The following is a 24,783-nucleotide window of genomic DNA, read 5'->3' on the forward strand; positions in this document are numbered from 1 at the left end:
GAGCAGGATCATGCTGTGTGATTTCCAACTTCTAACTAATCCAGATTGAATGTTTTCCCTGGTTAGTAATTCAACCTGGGGTCACAGAGTTCATATTAAATATCAGGTTTCCAGAACAGAACCTTTAACAGCCACACAGGCAGCGTGACACTGTCTCAAGGTCCGTCTGTCGGTCCACAGCTATCGGATGGATTTTATGCAGACATTCACGGTCCACAGAGGATGAACCCTAATCACTTTGTTTATACCCTGCCTTTTCCTGTAGGACCACCACCACAGTTTGAACTTCTCTGCTCAAACATCTAATCTACAAGATTGCTATATATTTAGACACATTCATGATCCCCGGATGATGTATCCTTTACTGCTTTTGTGATCCCCAACTTTACCTCTGGCGCCACCAGAAGGTCGGCATTTGCAGTCCTGAGTGAGATTTCAAGTGGTTGGATTGTTATGGCGTTTACATGGTATATTTTCCCCTGAGGATGCATTGAAATAACGTTGGTTATGCCGATTTTTTAAGCAGCGCCAGCATCTGCTTAAATGAATGGCATCCCGATCAGCTTTGTGATTGGGTCAAATGTGATGGGATGCGAGCGATAAACCATAGCACCATAAACTGAGGTCATAATGACGCAACACACTTTACAGGAACGTTATGAAATTCCAGCATTACGTGAAAACAAGATCAAGAGAGAGGCTGGTGTGATTTCACCATCACTTTCACTGACCCGTCATCAGAGTCTATCTATGCACTGTGTACAGTACCAACCTCTTCTTTTTCTTTTTTCCCATTTCAGCCTGAAGCCTTGCAGAAGTCCCAGTTTGACAATGCATATGATGGAAGACAAAAATAACAAACGCGCAGAAACCCGGCGGCGAGCATCAGTGTGGGTGTTAGGAAAGAGAAGAACCGTTAGAGCGGTGACATGCAGCCCAATTGACCACTTCTTGGAGCATCTTATCCTCAGGTGGCATGGCCCAGTTTACGCCCCCTGGTGACACGCTGTAATTTGCAGTGCTGGGAAATTACTGGAGCAGGGGAGGCCTGGGAGACATAGGGCCCCACCTGTCCACTGAGGGCACAGCCAACCACCTTAATCTTGCTCCAATAAATGTGGGCCTAGCTTTTCAAAAAGGTTACACATCCACGTGTCAGACATTGTTTTTTCAACTGCGTTCATTTAAATCTACAAGGACGGGTGAACAAGTGTCTTTGAGGCAGATGGACAGCATGTTTTCATCGGGATCGCCGCGCCTTGTGCACCATCTGTTCCACCTGGCTAGGAAAACATCTACTGAGCACGGCTTACTATCGTGCAAGGCGGTTGGCTACAACTCACAGCCAGTCGATGTTGAAATCAGCGATACAAAACCCTCAAAGAATAGATCGGGAATAACAACGCGCATTTTCAGGCAGGAAAAGTTTGTTCTTATTAGGTATTTATTTATATTTTCATATACTTTTTACATATTTATTTGTAATAATAACATGAATCTGGAGCAGAGGAAAGATGGAGCAAAGATGGAGGAAGGGCATGTTGAAGGAATGTCACTTTCTTCATTTTTTTTTTACCCATTTAATTAAAAGAGCATCATCATTATTAACTCAGTCATTGATATTCACAGTCCCATTAAACAAGCTACAACAAAGATTTCTCTAAAATATAGGCTGACATATAAAACTAGCATTTTTTTTTAACACTGTGGTGAATGTATACCTGGCGGAGGATGGGGGATATTTGGGATGACTGAGCACTGCGACTAAATAACAGACAGGCAGGTTTTGAGGTGTGTGCGTGCGAGTGTGTTGGGGGGGGGGCTCTTATTGTGAAAGGTAGGCGTGTATTGAAACACACCAAAGAGGGAAGTGTACAATATGCGCGCATACACAACATACACACAACAGTTTCTAAACAGTCATCATGCTTCAACAGGACCTCGTGTTAAGTCTTTTTTTCTATTTCAGCATCACGTTATTAGAAACAACAACCACAAGTGGGTCAAAAACTGCAGGGGACAGATTCCTTCAACAACAAAAAAGAAAAGGAGGAAAAAAAAAAAAAGGAAATACTCAACAAAATAGGTTATTCCAAATGCAATAAAAAGTACTCTGGAGCCACACTGAAAAATCACGACAGACTTCAGACGCTTTTTTGGGCCATCGCATCTCCGAAACGCTGGGCATTGCATTAGCATTCCCATCCCATGGGTCCGTGACAGCCTTCACAGCGAAGTTGCCTTCTTCTCTCTACACTACAAACCTCATTTTTTTTTTCAAAACATGGTGTAAACAGAATCCTTCGGAGAGTGTGGTGGGCTGACCAAGAGTGCACTGCACTGCACACAACCTGGAGTTGATCCAGGGAGAGATACTGGCAGCCAACGGTGGCACCAGGCCTGGGTCAAACACAGACCTGACTGTTCCCGTTCCATGCAATTATTTACACTCGGTTAATCTTGTAGAATTCTACAACATGGCCGGTAGTTTGTGGCTCAATATTGTTGATTTTATTAGTTATTGACGCTCATTTAAATGCACATAAATCATTTGTGAAATCTAAAAAAAAGAATTAAAAAAAATCAACCTAACATAACTCAAATCTACATATTTGATCATAAAACTGTTTTTGATTGGCTGACAGTGACAGTGATAAGGCAGCAGAAGAAAGGCAGGACAGTAAAACAGAAGATTTAAAAAGAAATCATTATATGAAAAAGAAAATGGTCTTTGGTGTTCTCTCTTCTACTGAGAAATCATAAAGTATATATATTTTTTAAAAACCTGCAGTTTCTGTGATGCCCAGTTAATTCCCAAGAGGAAATACTTTCTTGTGGTAAACATGAGCTCTAAAACCATGTGCGCACTACAAGGGATCCGACGTTTAAAAAAAAAAAAAAAGAAGAAGAAAAAAATACATGACATTACTTCATCCACAGGCTTGCACAAATCCTGAACAGTGCAAATAATAAATGCCCCCAATATTGATATCAAGTAAAGAAGAAAGTATTCTTTTATGGTACGAGTTTTGCAGCAGTATCATGCATGAGATCACTTATTGTGAGACAACACAGGGATGCAGCAGGGACCGGCTCTGGACTGTCTGGTAAGTCCAAAAACTTGGGACTAGAATATGCATATTGTCAAATGATTCCTGAAGATGTCTGTTCAACACTTCCTTTTATTTTGTGGGTCATTTTTTTAGAACATCTATACAATTAGTAACCACTTTACACTCGGCTCTCACAGAACATCCACTGATTGAAGGGGGGGGGGGGGGACAGTGGAGAACAGCACGTTTTCCCAGTTAAAAGGTCTTCTGGTCCAGGTTATATGCTGTTTACCTGCATCACTGTTATATACTGTGATAATAGCACCACTCCAACAAATAACACTGCCTCGCTACGGATATGAGGAATCACAGGGGAGATAGCAAAGAGGGGAGGTTTGGAGTAGTGTTGGCAACACTGTCAGAAGGATTATTCCTCATACAGTAGGTGAACAAACTGTTCATTTTCCCATGACCAGATGCTGATAGACAAGATGAAGGATTGGACCTCGATTAACAATTTCCTCAGTGAAAAGATGATCATTTTCAATGAGATGATTGTGTTTTTTTTTTGTTTTTTTATCTACTTGTGACCAAATCTGGACGTTTTTGAAGGGGGTTGGTTTATGTGGGTTGGTCCTTCTGCAGCGCTGAGATGTCCAGAGGAGGAGGGGCCCGCCCGCTCCACTCCCTCAGCTGCCCGTCCTCGAAGAGGAGGTTGAGGGCCGGCAGGGGGACACCGCACTCCGCTGGGGGCTGACTGAGAGGGTTTGACACGCCGCTGTCCAGTTCAGAGGACTGGGACTGGATGCCGTCCTGCCAACACCGGGTAAATATCACAGGTCAGAACTCCAGGCAGAGGGGATGTTATTTGGGACAGACACTTCCCAGCAATTTCATTCTTGAGTTATGGGCAAGAACTTGTTTTGTGAGATCGCAGTGACCTTTGACCAACAGATCTTATCAGTTGAGTTCCTTGTCCATCAGTCTCAGTGGATATTTGTGCAAATTTGAAGAAATTCACTCAAAATGTTAAGTGGCTTCTGTCTGATTTACAGACTACATATTTGCGATGTCCTTCCACTTTCTATTAAATTGTTTTTCAAATTACATTTTCCTTTATGTTTTATCTTGTCTTTTTCTCTCCTCACCCTTATACACATCCTCCCAGACTGAAACAAGCAAAACATTTGCAAACCAACAGAAAACCTCATCTATCTCAGCCCAGCTCTCACATATCCCCCAACTTCCTGCACTCAATTTGAACTTTGGTAATTGTCTTGTATTTTTGTTTTGTTTGTTTGTTTTCTTCCACGTCCTTCTTTTATTTCTTCTACAACTCTCAGAACTACTACAATACACTTAATGCTGGGGGAGTTAATGGTCCATCTTTATCTTTCAATAAAATAAATAAAAACAAACACTTTAGTCTCTATATTTACCTAGAATTGAAAGTCTATTCTCAAACTGCCTGTGGATCAACCATGACGTCCTTTATGAGTTTGGCAAATATACAGTATCAACATAAAGATGAACTAATTGGCGCAGAAATGGTGTACTGTATAAGATTATACTGATTCAAAACAAAACAAGGTTATAATTGCTAATTGCTTTCAGCCTTTATATATCAAAATCACATAACTTAACAGCATAATTATCTCAAGATTATAAAATATGCTTTAGTGCGGCCCATATTTATTTAATGAACGAAAGATAATAGCATATACGTCTATATTCTTGATTAATTCTAACAGACTGAATTTGTAAAATTAAATTCCTGACTTCTGATAGTTTCACTGGACAATTTTCTTTTCTTTTCTGCAAGTATTCTCAAGTGGCAACCAGAGAGTTTTACCTGGAATGACTGAACGAAGCTCAACACCTTCAGCGACAGCTTCCGGCTCGAGTGAAGTAGCTCTTGAAGGCTGAAACAACAATAAAGCTCTTCACACTTCTCTCAGCGTTTTAAACTAAAGTGAAATGTTTAAGGACGCTGGCGTTTTCTTGTACCTTTCTGTGCAGCACAGTTTGTGCGAGGCGATTTTTCGACACACTTTGCGGTTTAGCTCGGAGCTGAAGAGGGGCATGCCGAAGCACAGTTCAAGAGGGACCCACTCGTCTTCAGATGAAAGGGCTGAAAGAAAGGGATTGGCAAAGGAGAGGAGGGATGAGATAGACACATATCACAACGTGAGACACGTTTCATTAACAAAGGCACTCGCTAGTCTCCCTTTCTGGCCTTTACCATCTCTTAAACATCTGAACTTGAAGATATTATAATAGAAAATAAATAAATATATACATAAAAGTGTTTTAAATGTAAGGTTTTAGTGAAGATGCATGTGTTTGGGAAGTATAGCATAGATTGGATAAATGAGACTTGGATTATACAACACGAGTTGCAAGACAGTTTTTGAACTGATGGGTTTTTTTTTAATATAATTTTGCTGTTGTTGAAAGCAGTCTCCATTTCCTTCAATTCATCAAGATTTTCTCCCTGGAGGCATTCGAGAAAAACAGGTTTTGTTCAACAATTCAAGGCACTACGGGGTGACAAAGTGCCTTTTTGTGGATGAAGTACCAAAACGGTAGACTCACCGTCTGTCTTTCCTTTGCTTTCCCCGTTGTTTTCTTCGGTCACAAGCTCAAAGGACTCAGTGCTGCCGTTGGTGTCCAAGCCTCCACCTAGATGGGTGTCCCCTTGAAGAAAAGCAAATCTCCATCAGCATTAAGTCACGTAATGGTTGTTTCACAGCTTCATTAAATGCACTTTGGAAATCATTCCTTTTTGCAGAATAAATATCAGAGGTAAAAAAAAAAAAGGACCTGTGCATAACCGTTACGCCGGCAACATTCAATCGTTAAATCTCAAGGTAAAAGCTAATGCTGTTCGATCCGCATCCATTAGCAAAGGCTATCACAATAAGGGAAACAATCATGCAGACACACAGAATAATTAAACTGGACTGTGAGCAATCTTTATCTAATTTGCACCATCAGTGTCAACGGCCATGAGAGGAGAGGACATTGTTACTAATTCAACTCTATGCCTCGTCTCCACATGCAGGCGTGTTCATGTGCACACGCTGCAAAAAAGCTACCTCGACACTCGGCACTGTCGCTGGCCCTGCGGCGGTGCCTGTTGTTGGAGTTGAGCATGGTGATGTAGCCACATTGGTGCTCCAGGTCCACGTTCTCCTTCAGCGTCTTCAGCGCCTTGTGCACACACATGTTGGAGTAGGAGAACTCTGCACAGGAACGAGGGACAACAGGAGATGCAGATTAATATTTGTGTGGCATTCATATAAAATCGGAGGGTTTAATATTATGACAGCAAATGTATCAGAGGGATAAGCTAGCGTATTAGCGTTTAGGCTTCACATATTCATAGGATTTCAGAGGATACAAATCCTTTTTTTATGTTTGACAAGTTCCCCAGGAGCACAGCTTGACTGAGGTTATGTTAATCATTTACAAACGACAGTGACAGTATGACAATATCTTTTAACAAGGAATATTATAATACCAGAAATATTCCCGATGAGATTCAGAATATCTTTTACAGGTCAGCAACATAAATTTTTTTTCACAAAACACAACTTAAAACAAATGCAATGAATTAGTAGTGTTACGTAACAGCCCATGTGCATTCAGTGGTGAAATAATATGTATCTACTTTACACACAGAAGATAAATCTAGCCTCTTTTTTCAAGTTATTTTATATCTTTATCCAAATACAGTAAAATACTCACCTCCTTTCAGATCTTCTGCATCAAAAGGGAATGGGATGTGAACCATTTCTCCATGGCCCTGCATACCATGACCCTGAGGGTCACACACACACGCACCAGACAGACACACACCAGATTATTATGTTATTACTGAAAACACATGAAGAGTAGATACATAACATTACAGTCTGTGAAACAAACTACCCCACCTCTTCAGATCGGCCTCCTCCACGAGTCGCACAAAGCACAGCTCAAGTGCCGCCTCTTGACTTCGGCTCCAGAATGTAATAAAATTACCACTACAACCTGGCCTTTCATAGTCGCTGTTTAATAGTTTTTGCATGACTTCATTTGATTTTTAATTGTACGATAAAAATAAACTTGACTTGACTTGAACATTAGATTCAAGTGATTATGCCAAAAACACACAAAAAAACTCATTGTAAAACTGGACCTCATATGTGTGCGTTTACCTGGATTAATACAGCAGAGTGTGTGAGGGCATCGTTGAGCATGGTCAGCACGTTGGATGTAGGCACGACTCCAGGGTCGTGACCCCAGGAGGTGATCAACAACCTGTCATAGACCTGGACGTAGAGAAACAGGTCAATGGTGTATGGCATCATGGTAGTACAACAGCTCATAACTCACCACACTGAGTAATGATAAACAATGAGTGAAGTAGTGAAAGAGGTGAAGGAGTTCCCAGTGAAGAAAACTAGTTCAATTGAATCAAATGACAAAATACATGCTACTATGTTCCAATACAGTGACCCATTTGCATGATATTACTTGTCCTCCCCTGAGAATTTACTTCATCAAGTTCTCGTTTGTTCCCCGTCTCACATTCCCATGATAGTTGGAAAATTCCAAGACCACCAGCAAGCCTCGGAGGGGGGAGATGCAGGTGCACGGTGTGGTATGACTGCGATAGTGATGTGCCAGGTTCTTTGTTAAGAAATGAAGGCTGAATTTGACCTTCAATGCTCTGATTACCAACTGGAAGGACAAGGTCCAAATTTAAAAGGGCATGAGTCAAAGACAAATTTACTTTGTGCTTCTTGATGACTGGTATGATATGACTCAATGATATTCTTATATTTTGTTAGAATGCAAATATCGTTAAGGTGTGTTTTTTGAGCTACTTCAATCTTTTGTCTCATGTCTCAAAATGCATAAATAAAAAGAAAGGACGAATAAGTTTGCAATCACATCTTTGATCGGGCTCAAAATGTTTCTTATCACATGTGGAGCTTTTCTTATCAGACTTCAAAGAGATGTCTTTAGCCTTTACAGTACCCATATCAGCATTTAATTAACTGCACGCCTACAGTTATTTAACCCTCCTATCTGATTAATTATCAGTTTGAACTTACCTGGAATATGTCTGGCAGTTTGCGGAGCCTGGAGCCTTTGGAAAGCAGCAGAGATGGCGGGCCCTGGCCAGTCACATGGTACAGGTAGAGCTTGAACCAGATGGAGCTCACCTCGGGGATGGCTGGGCCAATGTGCTGCCAAGAAAAACAAACATGTACACATACATAAGTGTACAGGAGCAGAAATAATGCGTACACGTGTCAACGTCCTCAGGTGGTTTTTCAATATTTTTTCACTTCTGGTTGCAAAAGCCAAGATGGCGACACACAGTCTATTTGCTAACAGCGGAACTACCAGTACACACGATGCTGAGTACATCACCACCGCTCAGCTGCTGCTAAGCGAGCAGACAGCTTGGTGAGTTTCATTTTGTTTTTGGCAAGACTTTTTGACGTGTCTTATATGATGACTTTGAGCTGATTGCCTGCATACATCAGTGTGTGTTTTGGGGTTTGAATGAAGTGTGTTTTACAAAGTCTTACAGCCCATTCGGTTAGCCAATTGTGGATTGTAATCATTCAATCACACAAAACAGCAGTACTCTTTGCAGATACACCTGCACTATACTGAGAGTACCTCTCTACTTGTATCTGTGTTGTTCTTCTGTCTGAGAAGCAGAAATTGAAGCCCATATTAAAGATGTGAGCAGAAAACTAACAAAATTCACTGATTTCCACTTCACTGAGTCCCAGCAGTGTGAGAATAAACAGCAGCTTGAATGGCACAACAAGAGTTTAACTTCTTTCCCTCGGTGTCTCTGAGCCCAGCGAGAAAGCTGGAGTTTGGCCAGGCAGAGGAATTACTCATGAGTCTTGCCTCCCTTCCTCCCTCTCTCTTTGTACAGCCTTGTTGTTGGGGGCAACTGTGGCTGAGTGCCCACAAAGCATACACACACACACACACAGGCACAAATCACTCCGGGCAAGTGTGTACACACAGCGAGAGGACAAACAACCCAACGGAGCATACACACAAACGCATGAACTGTCGACTAAAACACAGACACACCATTTTAAGACACACAGCACAGTACCCCCCTTTCCTTCCCTCCATACGTCATACCTGAGGAGTGCAGCTGCTGATGGGCCTGATCTCGTTGCTGAGCGGCGCCATTGAGACCAGCAGCTTGTAGTTCTTGTTGAGGACACGGCTGCAGGTGGCCTGGTCTAGACCCAGCAGGCTCTCACAGCGCAACATGTCCAAGGGGAAACCTAGTGGGGGAAGACCAGGGACAGTTGCAATGTCTATTAAACATAGGCTGGGAACCAAGTCATTAGCGGTGTGCATATAGTTTGCATTCTTTTGTCTTCTGTGAGGTGGCTGAGATAACTGCATGGATAGTAGAAGAATAGAAATCACACATAGTTGAATACTTTGGCAAGCTGTTTCCCACTTTCCCAGTCCTGATGCGAAACTAGCTGCTGACTGTGGCCTCATATAACTGGACAGACATAAGACAGCTATTCCTTTGAATAAAAAGAAGCAACAACAACAACAACAAAAGGGAGCAAATAAAGATTCTGGAAATTAATCTGCCAAATGTGGCTGCATCAAACCCAAGTTACTGGGTTGAAGCAGAGGATCTCAACTAAACTTTCTTTGTAGCAGTGATGGTTTCTCTCTGAGGTGTCTTCTAAAGAACAGCCTATCAAAAAGGACACCATGTCCAACTTGGCATTCTCAGATTTAATAATCACATCTTGCCTCCTAGAGATAAAACTAAGAGGCAAGAGGTGTCTACGATGCTAATGGTGATAATTGATGAATAGAGTAGAACAAACCCTTAGAAAAGCCAATTTCAAAACACAATGATAATGCTGCTTCATATATTGTCTAAATGAGCTTTTTTAGAAAAAGTAGTAGTAGTAGCATCATCCCGAGCTAAGTTTAGCTTCAGCCAGCGGGCTCTCAGTGTGCTCGGCCCTCGGCGCTGGAGCAACAGCTGAGGACGACTGAGAGATGAGACAATCAAAAGTGAGGCACGCTGCCAAACCAAACAAACAGTTTCTGGCACAATGGTTGCTGCATGGAAACTCGGGGGTTTGCTTTGTGGTCGTTGGGGGACGATAACTCTGTCCTGCTCCCCCTCGGAACACCAGTACAATACAGCTCAACTCTGACAGGAATATATGATATTAGTCAAGGGAAACTATTCAGACACAAGGAAGCAGACAATGAGAGTGACACATTTGTCATAAGCAGCACAAACAGAAGATCCACTTCTAGAACTTTCACAAACACAACATGTAAATGATTCATTCATTATTTATTTATCATTGACGACCACAAGAAGTTAAAGTATTGAATAGGAGACATTCATTGTGGGAATGATAGCTCAGAATATCTTTAAATAATAGAAAGCCAAGATGAAAATGGATTTTTGCATGATTGATGTTTTTAAATCGTGACTTTCACATGGTTTTTAATACTTGAATATAATTAATACTAGAAAAATAACAAGCCAAGCCATTTGTCTTTTTGAGTAATGCACACATTAACACAAACACCTTGAACCAAGTTCACCCTGCACCTCCCAGCTCCCAGCTTAAATGTCCGTCTCATTGATATTTCCAATGATTGATTTTGAAATTATATTGAAACAACTTTTACAAAATGTTAGCTGTATTCATATCACATATTAGCAACAAATGAACTAATAAGCAAAGAAGGAACTGAGAGAATATGAGAACTGTGAGAACTTAAAAAATAAAACCAGCATGCTGTTAATATTAATAATAATAATATACAAAAACAATTCTGGCCCTCAAGCTGCCTATTTACCACATGTATAGACATGTATGACACCTGAATCTTGACTGTTCGCCATAAAGGGGATTACAAAGAGGGTGTAACTGAATAATTACCTATATTTGGGATATCAGGTCCCTGGTCCTGAGTGAGTTCTTTGTTGTAGCGCAAGAAAAGGATGGTGTTTTTCAGGGTCAGAGCATGGTCGAAGTAACGCTGGGCCTCACCCTCTGCTGTGCTCTCCACCTGGAGACAGAGAAACCAGGCATTCAAGCATGTGGACATCAAGCTATAATTTATTTTCTACATTGATCATCTGGTTTTTAATGACGGTCTTTATTCTTTCTTTGTTGCCATTGCTGGTCTCACCTTCTCCAACTCAGCCAGGAAGCTGTCCAGAGTCTCATCAGACAGCTTTCCCACCTCAAACATGGTCACTGCATGACTCTTCAGGTTCTGACAGAAGGACAAACACACGTAGGAATCAAGATATACAGTCCGTGTAGCAGTGTTGATTAAAATCACTCCTTTTGTGTGTTTTCTCATGTCTTCAGCCAGTCACTAACCGGAGACAGGTTGCCCATCATGAGGAAGGCTGTGAGAGTGGAGTCGAAGAGGAAGGCAATCCTCTTTGTGGGTGCAGACGGGATGCTCAGGCTGCTTACGCTGCCTGTGTCTCCTACAGAGACACAGAAAAAAAGATGTATAACAAGAGCAATATAAGGGCAAATAGCAATAACCCTGTGCAGAACATTAATGCATGTAATCGCACAAGTGCTTGGTTGTATACATAATTTGAGGACTACACGAACCAACCCAAACCATGTCTCATTCTGAAATAATTTGAATTTACATGTGGTTGAAGATCAGTCACTTTAATAACATACAATTTGTTACCCAACAGTGCCACCTTAACATGCATATTAAAGTTGAAATTAGACTGCAAATGAAACCTTTTGAGACAACTTTCAGAAGCATGGCGGAGCTTTAATTAGAACTTCTGCTTAAAAACTTCAGGAATCATTGAGGAAGTGCTTGGTGTGTGTGTGTGTGTGTGTGTGTGTGTGTGTGTGTGTGTGTGTGTGTGTGTGTGTGTGTGGCCACACAGACCTTCTTCCAGACTGGTGGTGTCGGTGTCGGTGGCTGAGGAGCCTCCCTCCATGACAGGACTGCCCTGCTCCCAGGACAGCAGCATCTTCTGAGGGTCCATGGTGCTCCTAACAACATTGAGATAAAATGATTCCTCCTGATGGTACTAGGTGGATGTAGGTGGGCGAATAGATTCTGGAGACCCCAATTTAACTTTTCTAACCACAAGAAAATAAGTATCCCAACACCAGTATGTTAACCTATTCACTGATTTATTAAAAAAACAACAACAAAAACAGGCAACATTTAAACATTAAGTAAATTTAGGGGGAACAAACATGTCGTTAGCCTAATAGCATAATTGCCTAAGTCATTTTTTGGCCAAATTGAGATATCTGCCTAACCTTCCTCTCCTACCACTGCTGCATCACCTTGCCTTATTGGCTATGTCCTCAACCTATCAGAACACTTTTTAGAGTCCAAAATCACTATCTGCCCAAGTCATCTTTTTGACTTAGGCATGTTTGCCGGTATAAACAAACATGGCTGATCGCATAAGAAAGTTTAACAGAAGTGAAGCATTAGATCTTCTCTTCAATTCATTTGGTAAGCTGGTTTATTCCTTCAACTTTCTAGACAGTAAATGTACTCTCAGTCAATCAAGGAGATTAGGAACTGTGTGTTTAAACTTTTAATCACAATTCTGCAACAAGATATGATGTAGTGTAAGAGCTAGCTTATGCTAGCAAAGCTTAATTTGAAGTGTTGATTTTAAGTGTTTTGACAAGAAATACAAGAAGTATTCTTGGTAATATGGTCTTTTTCAAGTCTAAGTCTTTTTCACTTTAAGAATGTGGCTGCATTATTTGATTTAATCATCAATCATCATATTTGCATTTTCATTCTCATGATCTGCAAAATAGTGCACATAATTCAAAATGCCTTGTAAAAAAAACCTAGTTGAGGTTAAAACAACTTAGTTAAGGTTAAAACAACTTAGTTAAGGTGAAAACAACTTAGGTAAGGTTAAAACAACTTAGGCAAGGTTAAACTTTAAAACAACTTTGTTAAGATTATACTTTAAAACACCTTAGATAAGGTTAGACTTGGTTATGTTATCATTATATACATATACTGTAAGAGAAAAAAATGCCTAAGTCATGACATATTCTGCCTAAGTCACTTTTATTTGTTATGGAGTTGATGTTGTGTCTTTTTTTTTTTTCAAACTTGTTCACAGGTCTGGTTGAACTTGCTGTTACATTATCAATAAAAAATACCAATCTGCTTGCTAGAAATTGTGTTTTTTCTCTTTTTCCGAAAACGTTCAAATATGACTTAGGCAATTATGCTATTAGGCTAACGATGTGTATTAATAATGCTAATTAATAGGCTAACATGGTTTACATTGGTTGCTTGTACGTACTTGAGTCTGTTGAGGGACGGGGCATTCTTCCAGGAGGGGTGGAGTTGTTCTGAGCTGATCACCTGGCCTTTCTTTACAGCAAAACCCAGGCGACAGTACATGGAAACTGCATTCTGATAAAACACAGTAAAAAAAAAGAAGTCAGAAGAAAGCCACAGAAATTGCATACTCTTTCACCTCACATACCATTAACCAGTGACCTGTCAGTCACTGGAGTTATAGTTTAGGTGGGGACAATGAAAATAAAAACCAACGATGAAAAGAATCAAACTCATGAATAAGAGTTGTGCTTGTCACCTTCCTCTCGGGAGAAGACTTTGTAAAACAGAGTCAATTAAACCCCCACAGGAAGAAACTCAACAGGCCTTTTTTCTCCTCGCTGGATGGGACCGTGCAGGACAGGGTCATCAGACCGCCTAAGGGTGGAATTAAACAGATCTCCTGATGACTTTAAACTCCTGCTGACCAAGCGCTCTGGACCATTGGACTTTAACAACGAACAAATAGGCTCCCTCATAATGCGGAGGAAGGAGGAGGAAAACCTTTATTGCAAGAAGACGTTAAGACCTCATCAAACACTGTTCAGGTTTTGGATTAACTCTGCTTCTAGACAAGAACTGGACTGAAAAGATAAAACCTTGTCCTCCCTATTTGTTCCCAGGTTATGGCTTACATATATAAGTGTGTATTATGATGTCCCTAGTCAGGGTGAAGACCCCTTCCTCCCCTCTTGGAGTCATTAGTTAACACCTAGGTCTGTGGAAACAAAGTGAAGGGGGGTTTCACTATCTTAAATTTATAAGAGTGTCTGAATTCGTAAGAGAAAACACACTCGTCCTCGCTTTGTGTTAATTCCACTTATACTCTTTTATTCCCTTTGTTTAATCCTTAGTTAATCAATAAATACCCCTAAATCATAAAGTCGTTGTCTGGGGATATTTCTTCTGAGCAGAATACAGAGATCCCTATTTCAAGAGCTTATGATCTAAGGAAGTGAGATTGATTAATCAGAGTTTTATTGATTGATGGTTAACTAATAGTGGTCATTAGAGTCATTAAACTGAACTCTATAAGTTCCTGTATGACCAGCAGGCGGTGCCCCCTTTAAACTGGAGTAGATATTAATAGATATCAGCTTTCTCCTGGAGAATTCGGTGCGGCTTTTCAGCAAAAAGGAATAAATGACACCGAGGAACGAGGGAGTTCAGCTCTTCAAACCGGAAGTCACAATACTGAGAGGGAGTTTGGCGAGAGAGTGAATAGGAAAGTGGGGAAAACTGGGTCAAACACAAGCAACGATTCAACTGGAATGTTGCTCTGCAGCCCTCTGGTAGAATAATGGGGCATGATGGATCTAACTTAAAACAATCTTTATAATAACAAAGCTTTGGAAAGAAAATTGAAATGAACAGAAAACAAATCACAGTATGGATGCTAAACTTAAACCCTAATATTTAGCTCCACAACATTAGAGTCAAAAGTGTGTTCACTTTCTTTTTTTTCTACTGCTATACGGCGTGCCTTCAACAGAAGCAAAACGCACGTCTCAAAATCTCTCTCAACTGGCAGTAAGTGGATACCCACCTTCACTAAGTCCAAGTCGATCTCCAACACATTCGCCAGCTGAGAGGGGAGGAAGGATCAGGAGAGAGAGAGAGAGGGAGGAAAAAAAATATAAATTGGTCTCGGTTGAAAGTCGATCGATAAACACACACACACAGCTATAATACATTGAATGAGCACAGCAGGCAAGAACAATAAAACACATTTCTATAGCCTACCTCTGCTACGTTTGTCTGTTCATCAATGGACACAAAGATTTTGTAGAGAAGCGTTTCAAAGTAATCGCCTTGGAGGCGGTTCATGACGAAGCCTTCCAGCGGGGGCACTGAAAGACACCAACAGTGATGACCCACTATATAAACATTTCCTCAAATATCTATTTTTTTACATTGTTTTATTTTGCTTGATTAAATTGTTCATTTAAAAAATGGTATGTATCTGTAATGACACTGTTCTGCATCATTTCAGATCAATCTATTACCTTTAATGCTCTGCAGATTTGTAATTTAGGTATATACAGTGTTTTGTCCAGGTAATTCCTCAGGGGAGAATAATGGCAGGATGTTTAAATGTGCACACACACACACACACGCGCACACACACACACACACACACACACGTACCGGAGATGCAGCTGTCATCAGATATGGGAACATCCACGTAGATGAAGCCTCGGTTGTACAAGCCTGGAGTAAACAAACAAACATAGTAATAGTCTGTTAGTCTGTAATAGTCTGCAGAAAAATGTTTCTTATTATATAAACTACCAATCAAATCTCATTGAACAGTGACTTGTAGACAAATTGCCCAGAGTCTCATGTATTTAATTGTGTTTGTTCCCACTCAGTAACCAGCACTCCAGTGGCCGAGGTTCTAACTGTTCTCTAATTGACATTTAAACTGCATGGACACAACCTCAGTCCCTGTGCTTCAGCTCTGAACTTCACACCAGCATACTGATGAAAGACCATAAACTGCAACATTAGTATTAGCCACTGTGTTCACAGTTTGGCAGAAAAATAATTGTCTTACTAGCTGAATTTCAAAGACGCAAACCCATGTATTGATGAATGCCAACAAATGTATATTTTTTTAATTTTATATAAAATTTCCATTATTGTAATTTTCATGAGAAACTATTAGGGTAAGTGCATGCTGTACTTTAGAATGAGCCTGCACATATGTTTTCAATAATAATACATTTCAAGATGTTGTTGCAAAAGGATTGTAAATAAATAAAAAGAATACGGTCCTTTGGAGGGAACTATTTCTTCCATAATTCCTGTTAAAAACAGAATGTAAGAATTGGACAAAGAAAGAGACAGAGTCCACCTCAATTACCGTAGATAATGGGGACAGAATATTAGAAATTGTGGTGTGATTTCTGGATGTTGAAAAGTTGAGTAATGCCCCTAATGTATAAAAGAAGTGGAACAGTTCTAACTGAAAGTGGAGAAGACTTGTAAAAAGCTTGAAAAACTGTGACAGTGTCCAAGTGTGTGACTCCTGAATTTCTATGAACAGTTAATTTCATAGAATATAAACTGAGGTGCGGCTCTCCAACCCTGCTCCTCACTCAAAAAACAAGAGTCCAATTGCCAATGATGTTATTACCATGAGTAAAGACAGTGTCAATGAAAGAGCACAAAGTCCCATATGTTTTGAAACTAAAATTGTGGGAATGAGAGGAAGTTTAATTACACTTTCAGATGATTTTAAAAAGGTGCAAATATAAGATTGGGGACATTTCTATTGCCTCTCCCCAGCTTTCAAAATGGCGACACCTCAGCCGGCAGCTCCTAGCTAATGGTGCCAACAGCACTAACAGTACAAATTATTGCAAATGTGCTGACAGAGCTCACAGTGTTAGCTTCCTCAATGTCGCTCTCGGTTGGGACAGCGTTATCTGCTGTAACCGCCATATGAAACAGCGCTGAATGGTGTGGCCTTGAGCTAACTAGTGGGCCACACTCCCATGCAGGAACATCCACTAAAAGCCCACGGAGACAGCCCATAATGTTAACAAAGCAAGGAGAAGCTCATACAACACACAGAGGGAGAGCGACAGGTAGACATTTCTCCACTATATCTTGTTGTGGGAACATAACATGTGACAGGTACTCACTTAAGACCACATTGAACTCCATTGATCCAGCCAGCTGAGGACCAGCATCAATCATCTTATCAATGGCTTTCTTCTCTGCCGGAGAACAGATCTGTAATTACACACAACAAACACACACAAAATAAGAGCATACCTGTACATGTGGTTTTATTTGCCCAAAATCGCCCCCAGAGTTTCTTTTTTTTCCTTGTGGAGTTTAGAAGTGCTGTTGAGAACTTGGCAGGTGAGATCTCCACATGCAGCACAGGGGCTCATGGGATGAACAATTGTAGCTTGGTGGGTAACTTGTATGAATTTCAATGAAAGCTCAGGGTGAAAATGCTGCCAACACACGTCAGTCTTCTCACACTTATTTGGCAGATCAATGATGAAAGTAATTTACATAAAAGTGAAGAAGGATAAAAAGAATTAACTTAACCTTCCCTACTGTATTTGCTATATACGAAATTAAATACCACAACATCAATAAATCTGAATGTTGTCCTCCCTTCTCCCCACCTTATCCATCCCAGCTGACTAAAAATGATAAACACCTACATATTAAATATTAAACTGAAAGAAGGGGGGGGGGAAGAAGCAATGCTCCTGATATCTCACCCTGATATCGTCTTCAGTGATGTAGCCTGTTTGTGCAGTCCACCACGGCTCCACAGAGATTTCCACTGGTTTGGCCGGTAGCAGGTCCCGTGCTGATTTCCTGCGAAAGAATTTCTGAAAAAGGAAACAAACGGGGAGGCAGGTGAGGTGAGATTAAGTCACTAAAATCTAATTAAAATGGCTATCTTGTATATATTTTTTATATGTATTATATTGTTTTAAGAGAATGGTATGAAAAAAATCCAAAATATGCAGAAAATGTTTAATTGAAGTTATTTAAGCTTGAATGTGCTACATATTCTATGTGTTATATTTACATCTCTGAGGCTATTTCCACATATTGAGAATTGCTTTGCAATTTGTTGTTGACCACCCAGAGGAGAATATTGCTGGATTAAATACTCATGTGCTTAAAATGAATAAATCTGAGTTAAAGGCTATGTTAGAAACATGTCTTACTTTGGAAGACCTGCATTGGTTCATTAGGTCAATGTACTGGTTTCTCCCAATGCCAAGCAGCCGTAGACCTGTGGGATCATGAGAAAATGAGTAAGCCAATAAAACTCAACCATGCGTCAGTAACTGGCCATGAACTTGTATTCACTGTACATTAACAATAAGGCAAATAAATCTGGCTGCAGTGCAGCTGCAAAAATGTTTTGGCATTTTTCAATTTAAGGCTCTGAGGGTTTGGAGAGAATTACAAGAAGCAAGAAGTTTGAAAATTACTACTATTTCCAACTTCATATTAGACTAGTGGCAACAGTGACTCATCCACAAATACCCACACACCGTTTCTGAGACAATCCCGACACACACCCACCAACATGTACAGAGGGAGATAATAAGAGTAGGATATTTTATCTGGAATTAAATTAACAGATACAGTCCATGTCTGAGAGAATACGTGGCCAAAAAGACAAAAGTTCTACAGCCTATATAGTGGTAGATGTAGGCAAATTACGGCTCTTAGTCCCCTCCTCCAGGCTATGATGCACAGACCTTAAAGGGGCAGAGCAGAATGCGCTGTAACAGTTGCCAGTGCAAATAGGGTGCAATCAGGGATGTTCATATTTCTGCCTCCTAATGCAGCAGAATCCTACATGCTTATCCTGCTGTTTCCCCAAGACACAGACACAACAATCAAACATCCGCCCACGGAAAACTCACTGCCTCTCCTCCCACCCACTTCTGCATGACACACTTCCAAAGCTCCTCCAGAGAGATTAGAAGAGAGAAACCCCTGCAAGCATGGCTCCAACAGCATGAAGGTCCTGTACAGCCAGGAGTCACTCACTCATGGGCCAATGGCAATTCCCGTTTGACAGCAGAAAGACAAACAATGCTACAACTGCCCGTACACTTGACTTTCAGCTTTGATGCAATCTTAATCTGATTTTCCAATCACTTCTGAGGAACATGCATCCTCTGTGATGCAGTGGGAAAACAACTGTTTAGTGTTTTGAGCAGAAATTATGATTCACCATGAAATGGGACTTAAATTAGTCCATCCATCCAAAAACCACTTGGCCGGTGCTCTGGTTTGGTGATGGAAATACAAAGAAATAGTTTGGTTTGATTAGTGATGGCAGTCAGTGGGTTTTGAAAACCCTTTTCTCATAAACCATTAAAATCAGTGTGGGAATTGTTTGTTATTCAAGTGAAGTAAGTCGGCTTCCTAAGAAAACATATGCCTCCACATTACAGAAGCAAATTTGGAACGCACTTGGAAAAAAACAGATGCATCTGTCAAGAAAACTGAGTAATAGCTATAAGCTATTTCCTGCCAAAAGGCTGACATCCAGCTGCCAATTTTCATCTTTATCAACAAACAAAAAGAATACCCAAATTTCTAATAAAAAAACATTAAGTTTGTCTTAATTTACTTCAGATATGCTGTCTCACATTCTCACATTTGAGAAGCTTAAACCAATACAATTACAAAAATAATATCTAATTTCCACAACAATGCAACAATGTCAGATAACTATTGAGGATCATCATTTTAAAGTAAACGCCGTTTCATGTGCCCATCCAATGACCTAATTACCCTAATTTCAATTCCTACGCTTCCTGAAATCTCTGCATCTTTTCACCGTGATGGTTCTGTGACTGCACCTCATACACTGACAGCCCTTCAAAAACAAGCACTGGGAGAGAGGTATAGAAAAAAAAAGACCAGAGACAGAGAGGGCAGGAATGGAGGTACACAGAACCTCAGTAAAGTCATTTCAACAGTGTCTGAGAGAAGTTGGGAAACTGAGAAAAAAAAGGAGGGGGGGAAAACTCACAGTCAGCAGCAGTGAAGTTGGGCAAGGAGTCATAACTCTTCTCACTGTTCATAATATCCTGGAGGTGCAAATAGAGAAAGGAGAAAAGAGACAGGAGAAAAATAAGAATTAAACTAATTTTCCTCTTCCCCTTTCTAAGTCCCTCTGCCTCTGATTAATGACAGGATTAGCAGATCTGGGCGACCATGTTAATTTTTACACCCCATTTTCATTCCGTGCTTAAGACGGATTATAGGAATATGACATAACCTTCGGCAATTTGGTGGCCACAATAGAAAAAAAGTTGAGTTTAGTGTGCACAGGAAATTGGGTGAAGCCCTTTTAAGTACAAGCTGAAAACTAAATGGCTCGTCTTTATTCATGTTTATGAGTCACGACAAAAGAGCACCGGGCATATTAGTCAGGATGAAATGGGAAGTATGCTGAATTTAGAAAAATGGAGTGTGCACACACCCTCTGTGTAAACACACACGTGATGCAAATACACCCGAGGTAATTATGCAAAGAAGTTATATACAACTGTAATAAGCTTCAAGTATAACAAAACAGAGGCAACTAAATTACAGGTGCATTTCTTTCATTACAAAATCCTAATTGTGACATGTTATATGGATTATTTTATAAAAGTAACACTCTCTGATGTGTGAACACATGGGCTCCATCTTCGTAATCTAATTGATAATGTTTGAAGACAAAGAGAAGCCGGCTGGTCAAAGTCTCCCGAGAGGACGGGAGCTCTGTTGGGGCCGACCGTGTCGGCGTCAAACAACAGACTCGGCTTTATCAGTGAGAGTGAGCCGTCACACAGGCACAGCCTCAAATGACTGCAGAGCAACCGTAACGGTGTGTTTGTCCTGGAATCAGTCCTCTGTGTCCCTGAGCTGGAACATGAGGGCTTCACTAGACGCTGACTGACACCTAGTGCCTGACTGATGCCAAGCCTATCAGCATAGGAAGGATATTTCACCACATGCTCCTCTAAAACTAACTGAATAGATCAATCCGATAATGGTGATGATATATGCCATGTTACATGCAATTGCCATGTAATTCTAAGTGCATGACTCACTAATGCACGTCAATTACATGAGGTTTCTCCTTTAGATACTGACTATACAACAAAGCTGAAGCTGCACTAATCTATACCTATTTTAGTAGATCTATTCAGGTGTCCCATAATGTCTTATGTCCATGTAACAAAGAACACATTTCACGTGGCAGCAGGGGGTAGTAAAAAGCTCAGATCCTTCTTATTAAAATGGGTTCTTGGGCTTCATTGTTTTGTCTGAAACCGTCACTACGCCGGTGGTTTCCAGGGATGCCAAAATTGAAGAAATTGATCAATTCAAATGAGCAGACACTGGATGTTTCCAACCCAATTAGAGAATCTTTGCTGCTGCACAATAAGAATTTGAGCTCGTCGCCTTTGCGTTTACCCAGCTCATTGTTCTGAACAGATGACAATGTGAAATCAACATGTTATTGTCTTGGGATTCGGAAAAGAAAGCAATGCTAGATGGCTCAATCAGCCAGAGCTTTCACATACTGTGTGTTCAAAGACAGATGTCCAGGTGTATGAGAAGCAGCTTAACAGAAAATATGGTTGAAGTTTAGCCCTTCTGCATCAAACACCCATCTTCCCTTTTCTGTTGTGCAATGCAGCAGAAGTGGCTTACCTCCATGATTCCTATGTAATATGAGAACGGAGTGACTCGCAGCCCTTTGACCATGATGTCAGACAGGTGGTAGGGGTACAACATCAGGTGGTCCCGGCTGTACTTCAGGAGCTCCTCGTAATACTTGCGCTCATCCTTCCTCACGTGGCGCACTGCTCATAAAACACAGCAGTCAGGTCACAGCCAGGGGGGAGTGTTCATACATTAAACACTTCCTCCCATTCTTCCGCTCAATCTAAACCGGATCAACCCAGGTTAAAGTAAAATGATCGCCTCACTTTTGTATGCCTTCACCAACCAGTCAGCTTGTAGTTTACATCCATGTCTGTCGAAATGTCATCCCTTCAGCATTTCATACTATTTAATTTGTGTTAAATTATCACAATTAGTGCATGAATTCTTGTTAAAAGGCCGAGAACATGTTTTTGTGAGGTCAGATTCACCTTTGGCCGTTGAATTCTAATCAGTTCATCCTTGAGACCAGGAGGTAATTTGTGCCAAATTTAAAGAAATTCACTCAAGGTGCTCCTGAGATATCGCACTCATGAGAATGGGACACTTGAGGTCCTCAACCTTCGATTTCCAAAATCTAATCAGTTAATCCCAGAGTGGATGTTTGTGTCCAATTTGAAGTAATTCCCTCAAGGACGGACAAGCCAAAAACACTGTAGTGGAGGCACCAAAGGAGTACTGACAAAGTGTTGAAAAAGGTCCAGAAAGGCACAAATAAAGTAAGACTGTTAATAACATGTAAATGTGTATTATTATACAGCTATTAAGAGACTATTACATGTTTATCGTTATTGTCAGAGACATATTAACAACTATTAACAATTCACTCAATCTGCATTACCTATTCAGACGCATACAAGTGTACCAAGAGAGGAAACACTATCACTGTGTGTGTGGATGTACAAGGTAAAGTACTTGTGATATAAAATGTTTTGTTTGAAAGCTGACAGGTATGTTTATCAGTGGTGTGAAGGACAAAACGTAACTCACCTAGGTTATTGCGGAATCGCAGCTGGTTGCGGATGCTGTACAGCAGCACATGCTTCTCATACTCACGCTGAGAGTTCCCCAAACTCTGCAGAGCAAAAACACACAGGACACAGGTGATGATCATGGCTGGAATAACCTGTCATAAGAGCTACGACGGTATGCCTCTTTTCACCACACTTTTGTTGCCCATATTTATAATGTAAACATGCCGGAATGCCTCCTGGCCCCAATTTAACCATCCACATACAATTCTGTTTCTTTTTCAGTGTCACTGTATTATTGTTGCCCGTAGGTGTGAATGGTTGTCTCTAAATGTCAGCCCCGTGATAGTCTGGCGACCTGTCTCCAGGATGAACCCTACCTTTGCCCAATGTCAGCTGTTGATCAGCTCCACATGTATAATAATGGATTGTACTAAGTTTGATCTCTGGTTTCTGGAACTTCTATTCACAAAATGAGGGGCATTTTTAAGAGAAAGCATACGGAATTGACATGTTGAAATCTGCAATGTGAAGAACATGTAAACTGGTGCATCCATAAAAAGAAATGCAATTTTATATTAGTACAAACCAGTTGATTCAGAATAAGCCTTCTGTTTTGGAGCCCTTGGAGGTATGGACCCTCTCTTTTTCTGCTTGGTAGCCTAGTTCAAACAGCGGCACAAAGCTACTGTACGCACATTAAACCCGCTGGCGTAATGGCACAACGTAACATTGTTACAGAATTATTAATAGTACAGAAAAACGTAATTTTCGACATTGTACGTCTATAGTTGAGCGCAATATGCGAACTGAATATTTGCAACTGACATCCACGCGCCACCTATCAAACACTCGTGTCGTCATGTGATGCCCGTGCAGTCAATGGATGTAATGTAAAGATGGCCAGTTGTGGCTCCGGCTGAACGGTGAAACCCCTGCAGAGGAGGCTGGCGAGTCGTGCGGCACTGACAGGCGCTGGAGTGGTGACATTGACAGGTTCATCGCTCATGACACAGCGGTGCCCCCCCTCCCTCCCTCCCTCTCACATTGTCCCCGCGGAAACGTTAAAACACGGTACCTGTTTGACATTAGCTGGGAGCTTGGTCCACGGGTAATTCTGCCTGATGTGAAATTCCACGTCCGTGTTCATCGCTAGCTAGCTAGCTGGCTAAAAGCAGAATCCCTCGAGACGATCGGAAACGGGCTCTTGGGCAAGTCCACGGTGACTGTACCCCCACCCGGCACCCAGCAAGCGTGCGAAGCGGCCCCCAAAGAGAGGAGAGGTTATCCGGTGATTATTTTCCTTTGCAATAAACGGCCACTTCCTTGTTGTATTTTCGAACAAGCCGTTCGTCACGCTCGTGGCTACATTCGTCACTTCCGGCCGAGGCGTGACCGCGCGTGTGAATGGAGCACGAGAGCGAGGTAGCGAGGTGACAAATGAGAGGCGATGGGATTATTATCAAACCTGGCTAATGGCATGTACAATATATGTTTATATATTGTAAACATATATATATATATATATATATATATATATATAAACTGTCTGATGCACATGTAAATACAATTTTAAATAAATGTTTCTGCAGAATTTGGTTATTGTTACACAATAATAATAATAATAATTCACATTTATCAGTGATTAGTCAGTTTTTTAAAAAGCCATTAGATTTGCTCAGGAATGGTGGACCATTATAATGCTCATCTGGCACCTCAACCTGCATTTAATAAGAAAAGCTGTTCTGGTTTTGAGCTTCACCCCTGAGGGAGTCTGTAGTACACACCGTGGCCTGTAAGCATTAAAGCTGTCACTTGGTAACCGGTAACAGAGTGTAAGATTTCACTGCGCACCTAAGTTGCCTGTGCTCACATGCCATGAAGTCCGACTTGCAGATTTTCTTGCAGCTTTGTCATTCAATCTGTCCACATGTAACTCCAGTTCCTTGTCATGTACCGCTAAACAAACACGACAATATTTCATCTCACTGCCTCAAGACCTGCACGTAGCAGCCTACAAATACCAGCGGGGAGAAAGATACGGCACTTTGTATGATAAAGAAATAACAAATTAGACATATGAACTGTGAGGAAAAGGAGCTTTGTCTTTCCCCGGCAATTATGAG

The 24,783-nt window shown here is 41.0% G+C and overlaps 1 protein-coding gene across 1 annotated transcript; it reads right to left on the minus strand.

Annotated features, from left to right (window-relative positions):
- Window positions 1–1,426: 1,426 nt before the first annotated feature.
- Window positions 1,427–24,007, minus strand: fam91a1 (family with sequence similarity 91 member A1). Its single transcript, XM_084032894.1, has 24 exons — window positions 23,736–24,007; window positions 22,677–22,761; window positions 21,675–21,826; window positions 19,999–20,056; window positions 18,167–18,234; window positions 17,708–17,821; window positions 17,111–17,201; window positions 15,609–15,671; window positions 15,204–15,310; window positions 15,007–15,045; window positions 13,423–13,535; window positions 12,018–12,124; window positions 11,474–11,586; window positions 11,277–11,363; window positions 11,024–11,153; window positions 9,222–9,370; window positions 8,159–8,293; window positions 7,256–7,369; window positions 6,804–6,876; window positions 6,152–6,298; window positions 5,649–5,750; window positions 5,061–5,184; window positions 4,906–4,975; window positions 1,427–3,866 (listed from the first exon to the last, which is right to left on the minus strand). Exons 1-24 carry the CDS (start codon window positions 23,805–23,807, stop codon window positions 3,675–3,677), a joined length of 2,505 nt encoding a protein of 834 aa, XP_083889020.1. The 5' UTR covers window positions 23,808–24,007; the 3' UTR covers window positions 1,427–3,674.
- Between the last annotated feature and the right edge of the window lie 776 nt (window positions 24,008–24,783).

Source organism: Eutrigla gurnardus, assembly GCF_963514095.1.
Source record: "Eutrigla gurnardus genome assembly, chromosome: 17".
In the NCBI taxonomy this organism is placed as follows: domain Eukaryota; kingdom Metazoa; phylum Chordata; class Actinopteri; order Perciformes; family Triglidae; genus Eutrigla; species Eutrigla gurnardus.